General features: G+C 39.0%; 1 protein-coding gene across 1 annotated transcript in view; it reads left to right on the forward strand.

The window, feature by feature from the left end:
• ME3 (malic enzyme 3) overlaps positions 1-12,729 on the forward strand; it is a 309,466-nt gene that overhangs the window by 203,808 nt on the left and 92,929 nt on the right. The window contains exon 6 of the mRNA XM_007490831.3: positions 11,241-11,402. Within this exon, the coding sequence (XP_007490893.1) occupies positions 11,241-11,402 (162 nt within the window). The remainder of the gene's footprint in view (positions 1-11,240; positions 11,403-12,729) is intronic.

Genomic DNA, 12,729 nt, shown 5'->3' on the forward strand with positions numbered 1-12,729 from the left:
AGAAAATGGGATGGAGTAATCATAACTGAATGTGACTAGGATGAGTTCACCAATAAAATGGAAGCATATAGCAGAATGGATTAGAAACCAGAATCCAACAATATGTTGTTTATAAGCAACTTTAAAGATAAAAGACACACACAGTGTTAAAATAAAGGGCTGGAGTAGAATTTAATATGTTTCAGCCTAATTTTTAAAAAGACAGGGGTAGCCATCATGATCTTAGACAAGGCAAGAGCAAAATTAGACCTAATTAAAAGGGATAATCAGAGAAAATACATTTTGCTAAAAGGTATCATAGAAAATGAGTGATATCAAAAATGTTTATAGCAAATTTCTCTGCTGAAATTCTTTCTCAAATATATACTGAGTATAGAACTAAGTCAAGTTTGTAAAAATAAGAGCAATTCCACAACTGATAAATGGTCAAAGGATATAAACAGGCAGTTCTCAGAAGAAATCAGTCATACAAAAATATTCCAAATCACTGATTTTGATTAGAGCAAGGCAAATTAAAACTCTGAAATACACTTCATCCCTATCAGAAATAACAAATTTTGGAGGGGAAGAGAGGAAAATAGGTATACTAATAAACTGTTGGTGAAATAATGAATTGGTCTGGAGAACAATTTGAAACTAGCTCTAAAAGGCTATAAAACTATGCATATCCTTTGACCCAGCAATACCGCAACTAAGTCTATATCTCAAAGAAGTCAAAAGAAAAAGAAAAAAAGATCCACTGTACAAAAGTACTTGTAGCACTTCTTTTTGTAGTAGCAAAGAACTAGGAATTGAAAGGATGGTCAGTTTTGGAATGGCTAAACAAGTTGTGGCATATGGTTGTGATGGAATTCTATTGTACTGTAGGAAATAACAAGGGGGGGGGGTAGTTTCATGGCAAGACCTATATGAAATGATGAAAACTGAAGTGAGAAGAACCAGATCATTGCACACAGTAACAGTGATGTTGTAGTGATTATCAACTATGAGAGACTTGGCTACTTTGAACAACACAGTGATCCAAGATAATTCCAAAGAATCATGATGAAAAAAATGCTATCTACCTCCAGAGAGAGCTAATGACATCTTAGTGCAAATTGAAATATAATTTTCTTCCTTCCTTCCTTCCTCCCTCCTCTTCCCCCTCCTCTGTGTCTCTCTCGTTTTCTTATTTCCTTCCTTTCTTTTTTGAAATATGGTTAATAATGGTAAAATGTGTTACATGGCTTCACATGTATAATTGATGAATACAATGACGCAAGACAATCATATTGCTTGCCTCCTCAGTGGGAAGGAGATGAGAGTAAGAAAATTTGGCACTTTAGATTTAAAAAGAAAAGGAGGTTAAAAATGAATAATTTCAAACTAGTTTTTTTAAACTTTTACCTTCTGTCTTAAAGTTGATAATAGGAATTATGTTTTGCATGGCAATTAAAAAGAATTGATAGTAAGAATCAAAGCAGAATTCCAAATTCCAAAGCAGAAGAGTGGTAAGGACTAGGCAATTGAAGTTAAGAACCTTGCACAGGGTCACACAGCTAACACATGTCTGAGATTTGAATCCAGGACCTTCTTTCTGGCTCTCACTGACCTATCTAGCTGCCCATAAATTAGGTTTTTTTTAAGTCATTATTTGGCTTGGTGGAGGGGGAAAGAATGAGAGGGAAGAGATCATTTTTCTTTGGGTTTGTTTATATGTCCCCAGTACATAGCACAAACAAATGTTTATTGATTGGCTGGCCATCAAGGTTAAGTAACTTCCCAAAGGTCACAGAGATACTGAGTAACAGAACTAGAATTTCCATCCAGCACCTCTGACACTAAAAACAGAATTCTTTCACCCACCTCTACATGACTTTACAATCACTTTACAAACAAGGTGATTGTGAAGCAGCATTTGGTATAGTGTGGCATTTCTCAAATGTTGCAGTCTCAGAACTCCTTTACATTCAATTATTGAGGATTTCTTTACCTCCTTAAATATTTTTGAGAATCCCAAAAAGCTTTTTTTTGTATTGGGTTATAACTATTGATATTAGACCTATTAGAAATTAAAACAAATTTTTATTTAAAAATTTTATTAATATTAATTAAATTTAAATTAATTTAAAAGAATCCCACTATATGTTAATCTAAATATCCTGTTTTTATGAAAATAACTTTTCCAAAACAAAAGAAAATTAATGAAAAGAGTGGCATTGTTTTGCATATTTTTGTAAATCTCTCTACTGCCCAACTTAATAGGCAGATGAATTCCTTATTTGCTTCTGCATTCAATCTTTTATAATATATTACTTTGATTGAAGTATGTGAATAAAATTCAGTCTTACCCAGATATGCAGTTGGAAAAGGGAAGAGTCTTTTAATGCTCTAATAATATCTTGGTATTAGTAGGAAAATAGTTTTGTCCTCACCAACCTGCTGAAAGTATCTCAGGGAAACTCAGGGGTCCTCAGACCACTTTGAGAACCATTGGTATAGTGAATAGAATGCTGGACTTTACTAGATGCAAATCACTTGTTCCTCAGTCTCCTTTTCTAAAAAATAGGGCTAACATCTGAAGTATCAAATTCATAGGATTATTGATGTTTGAATGAAACTAATTTTATAAAGTGCTTCACAACTTTAAAGTAATATAAAATGTCAGCTGTTATCATTATTACTGTAAACCTGTATTCACTATCATCATTATTATTAGGTTCCTTTTTAAGATATGGACAGTAACACAATTCTCTTTGTCTAGAGCTGCTAGCAGTTTGCCAAATAATATTTCATGATCTGTTCCTCATACATTTCCTTTGAGACCCACCCATCATTTTCTTGTCCTGAGGGTCTTATGGAGCTGACAATGGGGCTTTTGAGCTATAACCATTAGGCATCCTAAATAGATGATTAGCAGACTAGGTACAGAGCCTTCCCTGCATATGATTTCTCTTCCCCATCTATTGCCTTCATATAGAAACTGAGAATTTAGTTCTGCACAATCTCTGGCTCAGTTCTCCAGCTCCTGGTTTCTGTCCAAGAAAAACAATCTTTAGGGGTGTGTCTCTAATGATCCAGAAAGAGATCTCAAAAACTCCAAAGGAAACAAGCCCAATCAAATGACAAGCTAGCCTGGGTCAAACTAGGGTTAATGGGCTGGCAAGTCCTTGCAAATTACTTTGCTCTATATCCTGAGACTGGCCAACAACAAGTCAGTCAGCACATACCCACCCGGCTCTTGCTGTGCTAGGCTTTGGGCTAAACACTAGAGGGACAGAAAAAAAAATAGGAAGGCAATCCCTGTCTTCAAGGAGCTTAAAGAGTAACTAGGGAGGCAATAAAAACATAAACACATACAAATTTAAGTAGCTGGATGAAAATTATTTAGCTGTGTACTTAGAACACTGCTTAAGAGATTCAGTGAGCTGTAAAGACTAACTGATGGGGGCCTAGATAATAAGTGCTATGAATTTGGGAATGAATGGTTTGTCCCATTGCTCCTGGGCCAATCATTCACCAGAGTCAATGAGCTTGTTCATATGCCAACTTCTCGAAGTCTCTTTAAGCTCTATGATTCTTCAACCAACATTTGTTAAATACCCTTTTTTTGCATGCTGTATCCTATATTAATAGTTGGAGGAGATACAAAGAAGTATAAGATATGAGTCTTTGCCTTCAATGAACTAATAGATTAATAGGAAACAAAAAGTATAACCTCAGGCCAAATCACTTCCCTTCCATGGACTTCATCTGTAAAGTATGCAGATTGCCCTAGATCAGTAATGGCAAACCTTTCAGAGACTGTGCCCAAACTGCACCCTCATGCTGCAGGTGAGCTGCTACCTTACCCCAGATAGGGAAAGGAGGAAGCACTCCCATTGGACTGCTGGGTAAAGGGGCAGGTGGTGGGGAAATGAAGCTCATCACTAACAAAGGCTCCTTCAGGGCCATTCTCCAGTCAGAAGTCAGGGAAGAGTCTCTTTAGCAAGAGTCCCCAGTGCAGTAATGTCTCCAGCAAGAGTGTCACCAACACAAGAATGTGTCTTCAGACCTCTGGTCGTGCCTTTATAAGCTATTTTCTCCACCCACTAGCTCTCCCAGGTCACATCTCAGGACCCAATCATAGTTCCTTAATTTGCCTGGCACCACTGGGGAGGTGGGGGTGGGGGGGCAGTGCCTACAGGATTATTTTTCTGTCTCTGAGAATATCTGAACTTGCATATCAATGGCAAAGAATCTTCAAGTTCCTGACTGATTACATTAAAGGTTGCTGATTGATTGCATTAAGGAAACCAAAGGGAAGATAATTCCCTTTTCACAGCACTTAAAGAGGCTTAAAAGCAAAAAGACTTGGGACATAATCAGTAGATAGCAAGTATTCCTCTTTGGCTATAGTGCAAATTATAATGAAAGATGGGTTGAAGATGGAAAGCAAGGTTTAGAGTCAACCTGTATAGGACCTTGAATGAAAGGTCAAAGTTTTAACTATTTACAAAATGTTGGGGAGCTTTTGAAGGTTTGTGAGCAGGAAGTTGACAAGGCTAGAACATTAGGAGGATTCGTCTGATAGCTATATGAAAAAATGGATTATTCAGGACAGAGGCTAGAGATAGAGAGACCAATTGGGAGTCTGTAGTCCAGACATGAGGTAATAAGGTTCTGAACAAGAGTAGTCTCAATAGAGATGAAAAGAAAAGGAAAAATGAATAAAGTTTTAGCAGGGAAGAGGATGAATTTCTCAAGTTGAGTTTAACTACTGGCAAAATGGCTAGGCGGAGCTGTCCAGCAAAGAAGCTGGAGGCTATGAGAAAGAAAAATTTTCCTGATTCTGTGTCTGGTGCTCCCAGGAATATGTGCAGACGTAGAGGCTTGGGATTTACTTTTTATATCTTAAGTGTGTTCTCTCATTCCAATAGGAACTCTCAGGAGTTTACATCTCAATATTGAGGCTCCTGTTTATAGAAAGAAAACTTCTGGTATATCTTTGATATTCTCTTCTTGGGCTGCCCATATAGGAAGATAGCATCCCCCATTCACCACCAGCAGCTTACCCCTTTAGGGCTTATTGTTTTTCTTCTCCATCACAAGGCTATGATATATTAAATTACTGACAGGCTACCAGGTTCCACTAGGAACCATTCGTGGGTTATCTTGCTAGAGGCAGCAGTATGCTCTATAATGGAAATAGAAGCCTGAGTTCTTGTTGAGGTTCTGATATTTGCCAGATGTTTGACAAGGAGCAAGTAACATTAGCTCTTTGTCTCTGTTTCCTCATCTGTGAAATGGAAATATTAATATAACATCTAGTAAAATGTGCTTAACAAATGTTTGTTGAACTGAATGAATCAAGATAATCAAGATCTTTGCCAGCTATCCTCATCTCACCTCACTGGGAACCATACCATGACCATAAAGACAAAAACTAGAGAGTCATAGAAGAACCAGTTGATCATAAAGACCTAACTTACACTGGACCACAGGGTTGGGCGCAGGGAGGAAATATTACATATATACGGAAAAGAAAGGACAGCATATAGGCAAAGGAATACAAAGGAATTTTGGAAAAAGTGCTAATGATGAGGGGGAAATTAGGAAAGGCTTTGTAGAAAATAGGTCACATAAGCTGGGTTTTTAAGGAAGTTTCATAATCTAAATAGATAGAGATGAGGAGGGAGGGCATTCTGGACATAACAGACAATCTGAGTAAAGGCATGGAAGTAGGAGATAGTGTGTCATTTTCAAGTAAGCTGGTGCCAGATTGTGAACAGCTTTTAATGCCAAATGAAGGAATTTGTGCTTTCTCCTAGTTAATCAGACATGGCAGTAAGATCTGTGTTTGGATAGCTGTCATTTTGTCAGATGTGCAAAAAATACAGAGAGGGTGGTAGGAAGGGTGGGCAAAAGGAAGAAACTGCAGCTTCTGTGGCCTAGGATGTTCTAAGTATTAGAGTGTGATAACTCCTATTAGCTTTATTTTCATCGATTCTCAGAGCTGCAAAGATCCTCAGAGATTATCTAGACCAACTTTTATTAGAACAGAAATCCCCTCTACAACAATCCTAGCCACCACTTGAAGACCTTCAGAGATAGGGAACTCACTACCTATCAAAAAAGTTCATCTACTTTTTAATGTCTCTTCTTTTTAGGAAATTATTGCTAACTTAGAGCTGAATGGCTGAAGTGTACCCCTCTTCCACTGCCATCTTTCCTTTAGTCCTTTCTATAGACAAGGAGATAGGCAGACACATAAAATCCTTCTTCCTTGTGACATCTCTTCAAATACTTGAGAAAAAGTGATCATGTTCTAAGTCTCCCCTTTTCCAATTTAAATAGTTCTTGTAAACACTCTTTTTACTGTATAGTCTCCAAGTCTCTTACCATGCCAGTGTGTAATGATTGAACTTGACACTTCATAAAATGTAATACCAAGAATGGAGCACAGAACTTGCAAGTTGTGTTCTGGCCAGGACAGAATAAATAAGGAAAATCACACCTCTCTCCACTGCATGGAGACTATGCTTCTATCCCTCAGCCTGAGATAGCATAAAAGGATGGATACCAATCTCATTTGTAAATAAGAAGCCTCTGCTCAATAAAGAATACAAGAGATTTCGAAGCAAGGTTCCTCCAGAGCCCTGCTGCTACCTATTAGAAAGAAAGATGGGTCAGAGATATAGCCCTCGATTCTCCCCTATCTCCTAGCACACAATCAAGGACAAAGGCAGAGAACTCATTTTTTTTTCTGATAAATCCCCAGCTTTAGGTTGGGGTGTGTATCCAGAACTAGGGTTCAAAGCAAGTGAGAGGGGGAATTGTTGAAAAGTGGAAAAGTAGTCCATTAGCCACTTATTCTGATGGATAACTCTGACCTAAGGAACGGGGGTGGGGAGGTGAGGAGTGGGCCAGGCTGTTTTAAGTTGATGGTTGTAAATCAAGACAAAAAGTGAGAACTCCTGGTCTTTTTAATTCCCACACGCCATCTTCCAGTCCCCCACTTCAGGAGTAAGAAGGATGGTTCAGCTGAGAATAGGCCTGCTCACTCAAAGCTTTCCCAAGCCCCTAAATCACAACCTCTCCTAGTGTTGACACCCTAAGAGGAAATGTTGGGCAACAGTCCAGCTATGCCAAACTCCTTCCTCAGAGGCTCACTGACCCATCACAGGCATTTTCTTCTTTCTGGTCCCAAACACTTAAGCAGGAAGAAGGAAACTTTTTCACTGAAGATGTCAGAATAGCAAAGGGTCTTAAAGATCTTCTAGTCCAGATGTGTCAATCATGTGGCTTGCATATGCAACCTAAAAGCACTCAAGTTCAACCGGAACCAGAGTAATTGAAATTTTACTTTGGAAATATTTGACAAAATAAATAAAAATATGAAATATAGGCAATGTTAATGTGTGGTTTTCTAAGTCAGTATGTGGCCAGCAGGGATCTATTTCCATTTGAATTGATGCCAGTGATATAGTCTATCTCCCATATTTTGCAGATAAGAAACTGAGACACAGAGAATTGAAAAAAAAAACTTACATGTGGTTGTACAACTGGTTAATGGTAGAGCTGAGACTAGAGTCCACATGTTCAGTAATTTTCAGTCCTGTCTGACATTTACTAGAGTGGTTCACCATTTCCTTCTCTAGTTCATTTGTACAGATGAGAAAACTAAGGCAAATAAAGTTAAGTGATTTGCCCATGGTCACACAACTATTAAGTGCCAGAGGCCAGATCTAAACTCAGGAAAATGAGTTTTCTTGACTCCAGGCTCTGTTCTGTCCATTGTGCCATCTAGTTCGCCAGAACCCTCATAGTAGTCTGACTCAGTGCAGTTATTATTTATATATGTGAATTCATTGATTTAAGAAACTGCCAGAGAAGAAACTCCTACTGATGGAAGTGAGCAAATCTTCTATAATCCATAGTCTTAGAAAGTTGCCTAGGGCATGAAGGGGTTAAGTGACTTCTCTGGGATCACACTACCAGTATACATTAGAGACAGATATTGAACTCAGTTTCTCCTGATGACAAGGTTAGCTCTCTGTCCACTAAATCACTGCTAAATTTAGTAAAATAAAATCCAATAGGGATAAAATGAAAAGTCTTACATTTGGTTGCAAAAAAAAATTGATGAGACAGATGTTTGTATGAAAAGTAGATGGAGATTTTAGTGGATTACAAGCTCAAGAAGAGTCAGCATTGTAATGTGGCAGCCAAAAAATCCAATATGATCTTGTGCATTGAGAGGCACAGTGTTCAGGAATAAAGAGATCATAGTTCCATTGTACTCATCCTAGTAGAATCACTTCTGAATGACACAGTCTAAGAAAGGCATTGAGGAATTGAGGAACTGGAGAGAGCAGTCAAGTTTGTGAAGGGTGCTATCAGTGTTGTAGGGAGGCTCAAGTGAAGGAGCTGGGGATATTTAACTTAGACAAGAGAAGGCTCATGAAGGACATGATAGCTGTCTTCAAAGATAGTTCCAGGAGACAGAGCTAAGAGCAATGGATAGAAGGTTCAGGGAAGCAAATTAGGCTTCATGCCATCTATCAATCAGAGTTAGCCCACAGGGAATTGGGTTTAAGCGGTGGTTGGTTCTCCCCTGCTGATGACCTCTGGAACGTCTCAAGAGGATGGATAATAATTTGTCAAGTGGATTGTGGTGGAGATTCCCTAAGTGAGTGTGTTGGACTAGATGGTCAGCAAGGTCTATTCCAACTCTACAGTTTTGAGATTCTGTGATTGTCATACCTTGTAACTGCAATATATAATGTTCAGTATGTTTTACTTCCTTTCAGTGGCATTTTGCTACCCGAACATTTTGTTAAAGCATTGAATTAACTAATATGAGAAGCTAATTTTGAGCCCGGGTTTAAGCCTTTCTTTCACTCCCACCTGCCTCTATCCTTTCCACTGTGTCAAAGAAGCCATGAGGTTATATCTAACCAGTGGCCTTTTAGAAAAGAGTCTTGAAGGGTGAACTTGACTTTTTCCTCTTGCTTTCCCCTAACTACATGGCCACCTGCTTTTTCTGTTCTCTGCATGAGGCTTGCTTCCTCCCATTTGTGGCCTGAGAAAGGGGTGCTGGGAGAAGCTTCAGGCCCCAAACTACCAGTTGAGCAACTTTACAGAAGATTAGCAGTGACCTCCTCTCCTGGCTGGGGCTCTAAGTATTTGAGTAGAATTGTTGAGCAAGGATTGGGGGGAGAAGGGGATTCAGGTGGCAAAACCCAGGGCAGGGGTGAGCTATTCTGGAGTTAGGTCCAAAGGAATCAGCTAAAAGCCTTTTAACATCACAAGCACACCAAAATCTATCAATTTAATGTGGGGGATTGCCAGCTAGAAACTTATTGCTTTTGATATCTGTGCACATGAAGACTTAGCTAATTTATTCTTCTGACTATGTGGAAGGTTTGCTAGAACTTTACATTTGGGGCCAGGTTCTGGGGCTGTTAATAGATGAAACCAAGCATCCAAGTCAATCCTTTAACTAAATCCCCATGCATCACAAGTTTAAAGGCATTATTATTAATTCAGTGCTGATATTACCCAGTTCTCCATGCTAACCATCATCTCCCACCTAGCTGTACCCTTCTGAACTTCATCAGTGTTCTCCTGGAATCTCACAATCTTTTGAGACCACATCAACCCTGAACTTCATATCTGCTCAGTACATCCTTTTCCCCTAGGGTACCTCCCTCCCTTTGATTGGAGATGATAGAGTGGACATGGAAAACTCCTTCTAGGTCCTCCATTTAAGGAGAGCACCAAGGGCAGCTAACTCTTCATTTCTCACTTACCTGGTCATGTCTCCCATACAGGACACCCTCCCCTTCTTTTCACCTTCAGTTAATGAATTGTCTCTTCCATTAGATTGTAAACTCTGTGAGAACAGGAATTATCATTTGCTTAAGTGCTTAAGGCACAGAGCCTGAATTAACTAATGAAGCATAGTAGGAACTTTGTAAATTTTTTCTGACTGACTGATAACCCATCATTCTCCATGATTTCTGTATTCATGTTGATGATCTCTATAACACCATGGCCTCTTAATCTATCAGCCTTCTATATTTCCATCTCAACCACCCATAATGGGGGTCACACTTTAGACCTTGCCATCATCTGTAACTGCTCTCTTGGGCTATCGCCAAGACAACAATGACGATGATGCTTACATTATGTAAAAGCATTTGAAGAATTCTCTACTGGCTATTTTCTAAGTTTGAATTAGAACCCAAGCATAGATTGGTAAAAAGTGCAATATTATATATATTTATGCTCTAGGGAGTTGTAGGCAAACTATTACCTGGGTTCAAGAGGGAAGGCAACTGCTGGCAGAGGGATTAAGGAAGGCTTTATGGAGGTGATAGCATTTGGGGCTTTAAAGGGTAGATAGGAAGTCAACAAGGGAAGAGTCAGACAACATTCCAGGCATAGGACACAGCATGAACAAAATCACAAAGTCCAGAGAGTTCAAAATATGTTTGGAGTACATAGAGTAGAAAGTGAGTAGAGAGAAGTAATACGAGGTAAGGCTATAAACAAATGGTGGCATCAAATTCTGAAAGCCTTTAAATGCCAGGAAAATGAAATAAAATTTAACTCAGGGGGAATAGAAAGTCTCTGAAGGTGGGCTTTTTTGTTTGTTTTTGAGCAAAGAAGTGGTCTAGCTTTACTTAAGGAAGATTATTCAGAAGGTGATCTGAAGGATGGGTTGGAAGGGGAGAGAGTGGGGACTAGAAGACCTCAGAGGAAGCAATTGGCCAGGCAGATGATAATGAGGCCCTGAAGTAGGGTAATAGGAGCAGAATTAAAGGAGGCAGGAACTGTGAGAGAATTTGCAGATATGAAATCAATAGATCTGGGTAACCAATCAAGTATGAGAGAGAAGAGTGAATGAATAGTCATTATTATGTGAATCTCTCTGCCTGATTGGTTTCCCCAAAGAGCCAAAGTGAAAATGACCAGGCACAGCTGAGTTGACTTCAATTCCCACAGCAGCTGCTGGAGACCATTGGTTTGGAATGCAGTCCAGGTGTATTTCAGTCATCTCTTCTCTGTGGAATTTCCCAATGGCCAGCCAAGAATCATGGAATTGGCTTTTTTTTTTTAAGAAGGGAATTTAATGAAATTCTTCAGTCTTATCACATTCCAACAAAGTCAGAGTGTCTGGTTTTAATATCTAATTTGCCAAAACTTATAAAATAAATGTATCATTCAAGATGGGATCTTTTCCCAACTCAATATGTTAAGGTTTTGTTTTTCAGGCTGTGGTGGTGACAGATGGAGAACGCATCCTGGGCCTTGGAGACTTGGGCTGCTATGGCATGGGCATTCCAGTGGGAAAACTTGCATTGTACACTGCTTGTGGTGGAGTGAACCCACAGCACTGCCTCCCAGTTCTACTAGATGTTGGTACTAACAATGAGGTAAGAGACCTGCACATGAGAAGGAAGTATATGGGTATAAAGCTGTTGCCTTAATCAAGGATACCCAAGCAAACAGCACCTTGGAGAGTGGACACAAGAAGGGGAGTAACAGAAACAGAGTATATTTGGGAACATGGTACCCATGGCATATGGAGGAAACATATTTAGAGTGTATGGGAAAATACTGTGATAATTGAATCTCTAAATCTATGGAGAAATCATAGAATAGAAGGATGCATATGCATGGGGCATATGAAAGAATGATAGTTTAATTATATTTTAAAAATGAATCTAGGGATATATGAAGGAATGGTATTTACATATGATATGTGTAGAATACAGAGTAAGGATAACTAGAGTATACTTGGGGTTTTGATGAATGATGTCCAGGGCTTTTATGGGAAATGATGCTCATAGTTGGATTGGTTGAGATTTGAGGTTTGGAGGGTGGGCAGGGGGACCTGCAACTTTGATTAGTATGAAAACTGTCACCTGCCTTAATAATCTTAGTTTTCTGGGACACTGACAGGTTAAGTGATTTGTCCATAGTTAGTATATGTCAGAAGTGGGGTTTGAACCCAAGTCTTCCTGACTCTCAGGCCAGCTCTTCATCCACAATGCCTCTCATGGCCAATAATGTTTAAAGAAATGATGCCAGCTTGATCACATGGGTCAAGGGGGGATGGACTGGGGATATAGACTCTAAATGAACATCCTAATGCAAACATCAACAACATGGAAATAGGTTCTGATCAAGGTCACATGTAATACCCAGTGGGGTTCTGTGTTGGCTATGGGAAGGGTGGGGAGAAGGAGGAATAGAATATAATTTTTGTAAGCAAGCAATAATGTTTGAAATTGACCAAATAAAAAAAAGAAATGATGCTTAATACATATGAAAGAAAGGTGTAGACATCTGGATTATGAAGGAATTCATTCACAAAGTGTATAGGTGAATAATGCCCACTGCCAATGGACAAAATGATACCTATGACATATGGAATGGTACAGTAGAAAGAGCACTTTATTTGGAGTCAGGGGAGATATGTTTAAACCCTGGCTCTGCCACCAACCCCTTGTGTGATCTTGGGTAAATTGCTTTACTTTTCTGTTGTTCAGTTTTCTTATCTACAAAATGAGGCCATTGAACTCAGTGACCTACAAGGTCTCTTCCAGCTCTAGGCCTTATAGATCTTCTAATCTATGACTTCTATTTTTGTCTTTATATCTAGAGAGCCTACTATAGTGCCTGACACTTACCATATGGATAACCAGGAGTATAGTGAAAATAATGGTCAGGGAGTAAGGGAGAAATAACTAGAATGTA

Source organism: Monodelphis domestica, chromosome 4 (genome assembly GCF_027887165.1).
Source record: "Monodelphis domestica isolate mMonDom1 chromosome 4, mMonDom1.pri, whole genome shotgun sequence".
In the NCBI taxonomy this organism is placed as follows: Eukaryota; Metazoa; Chordata; class Mammalia; order Didelphimorphia; family Didelphidae; genus Monodelphis; species Monodelphis domestica.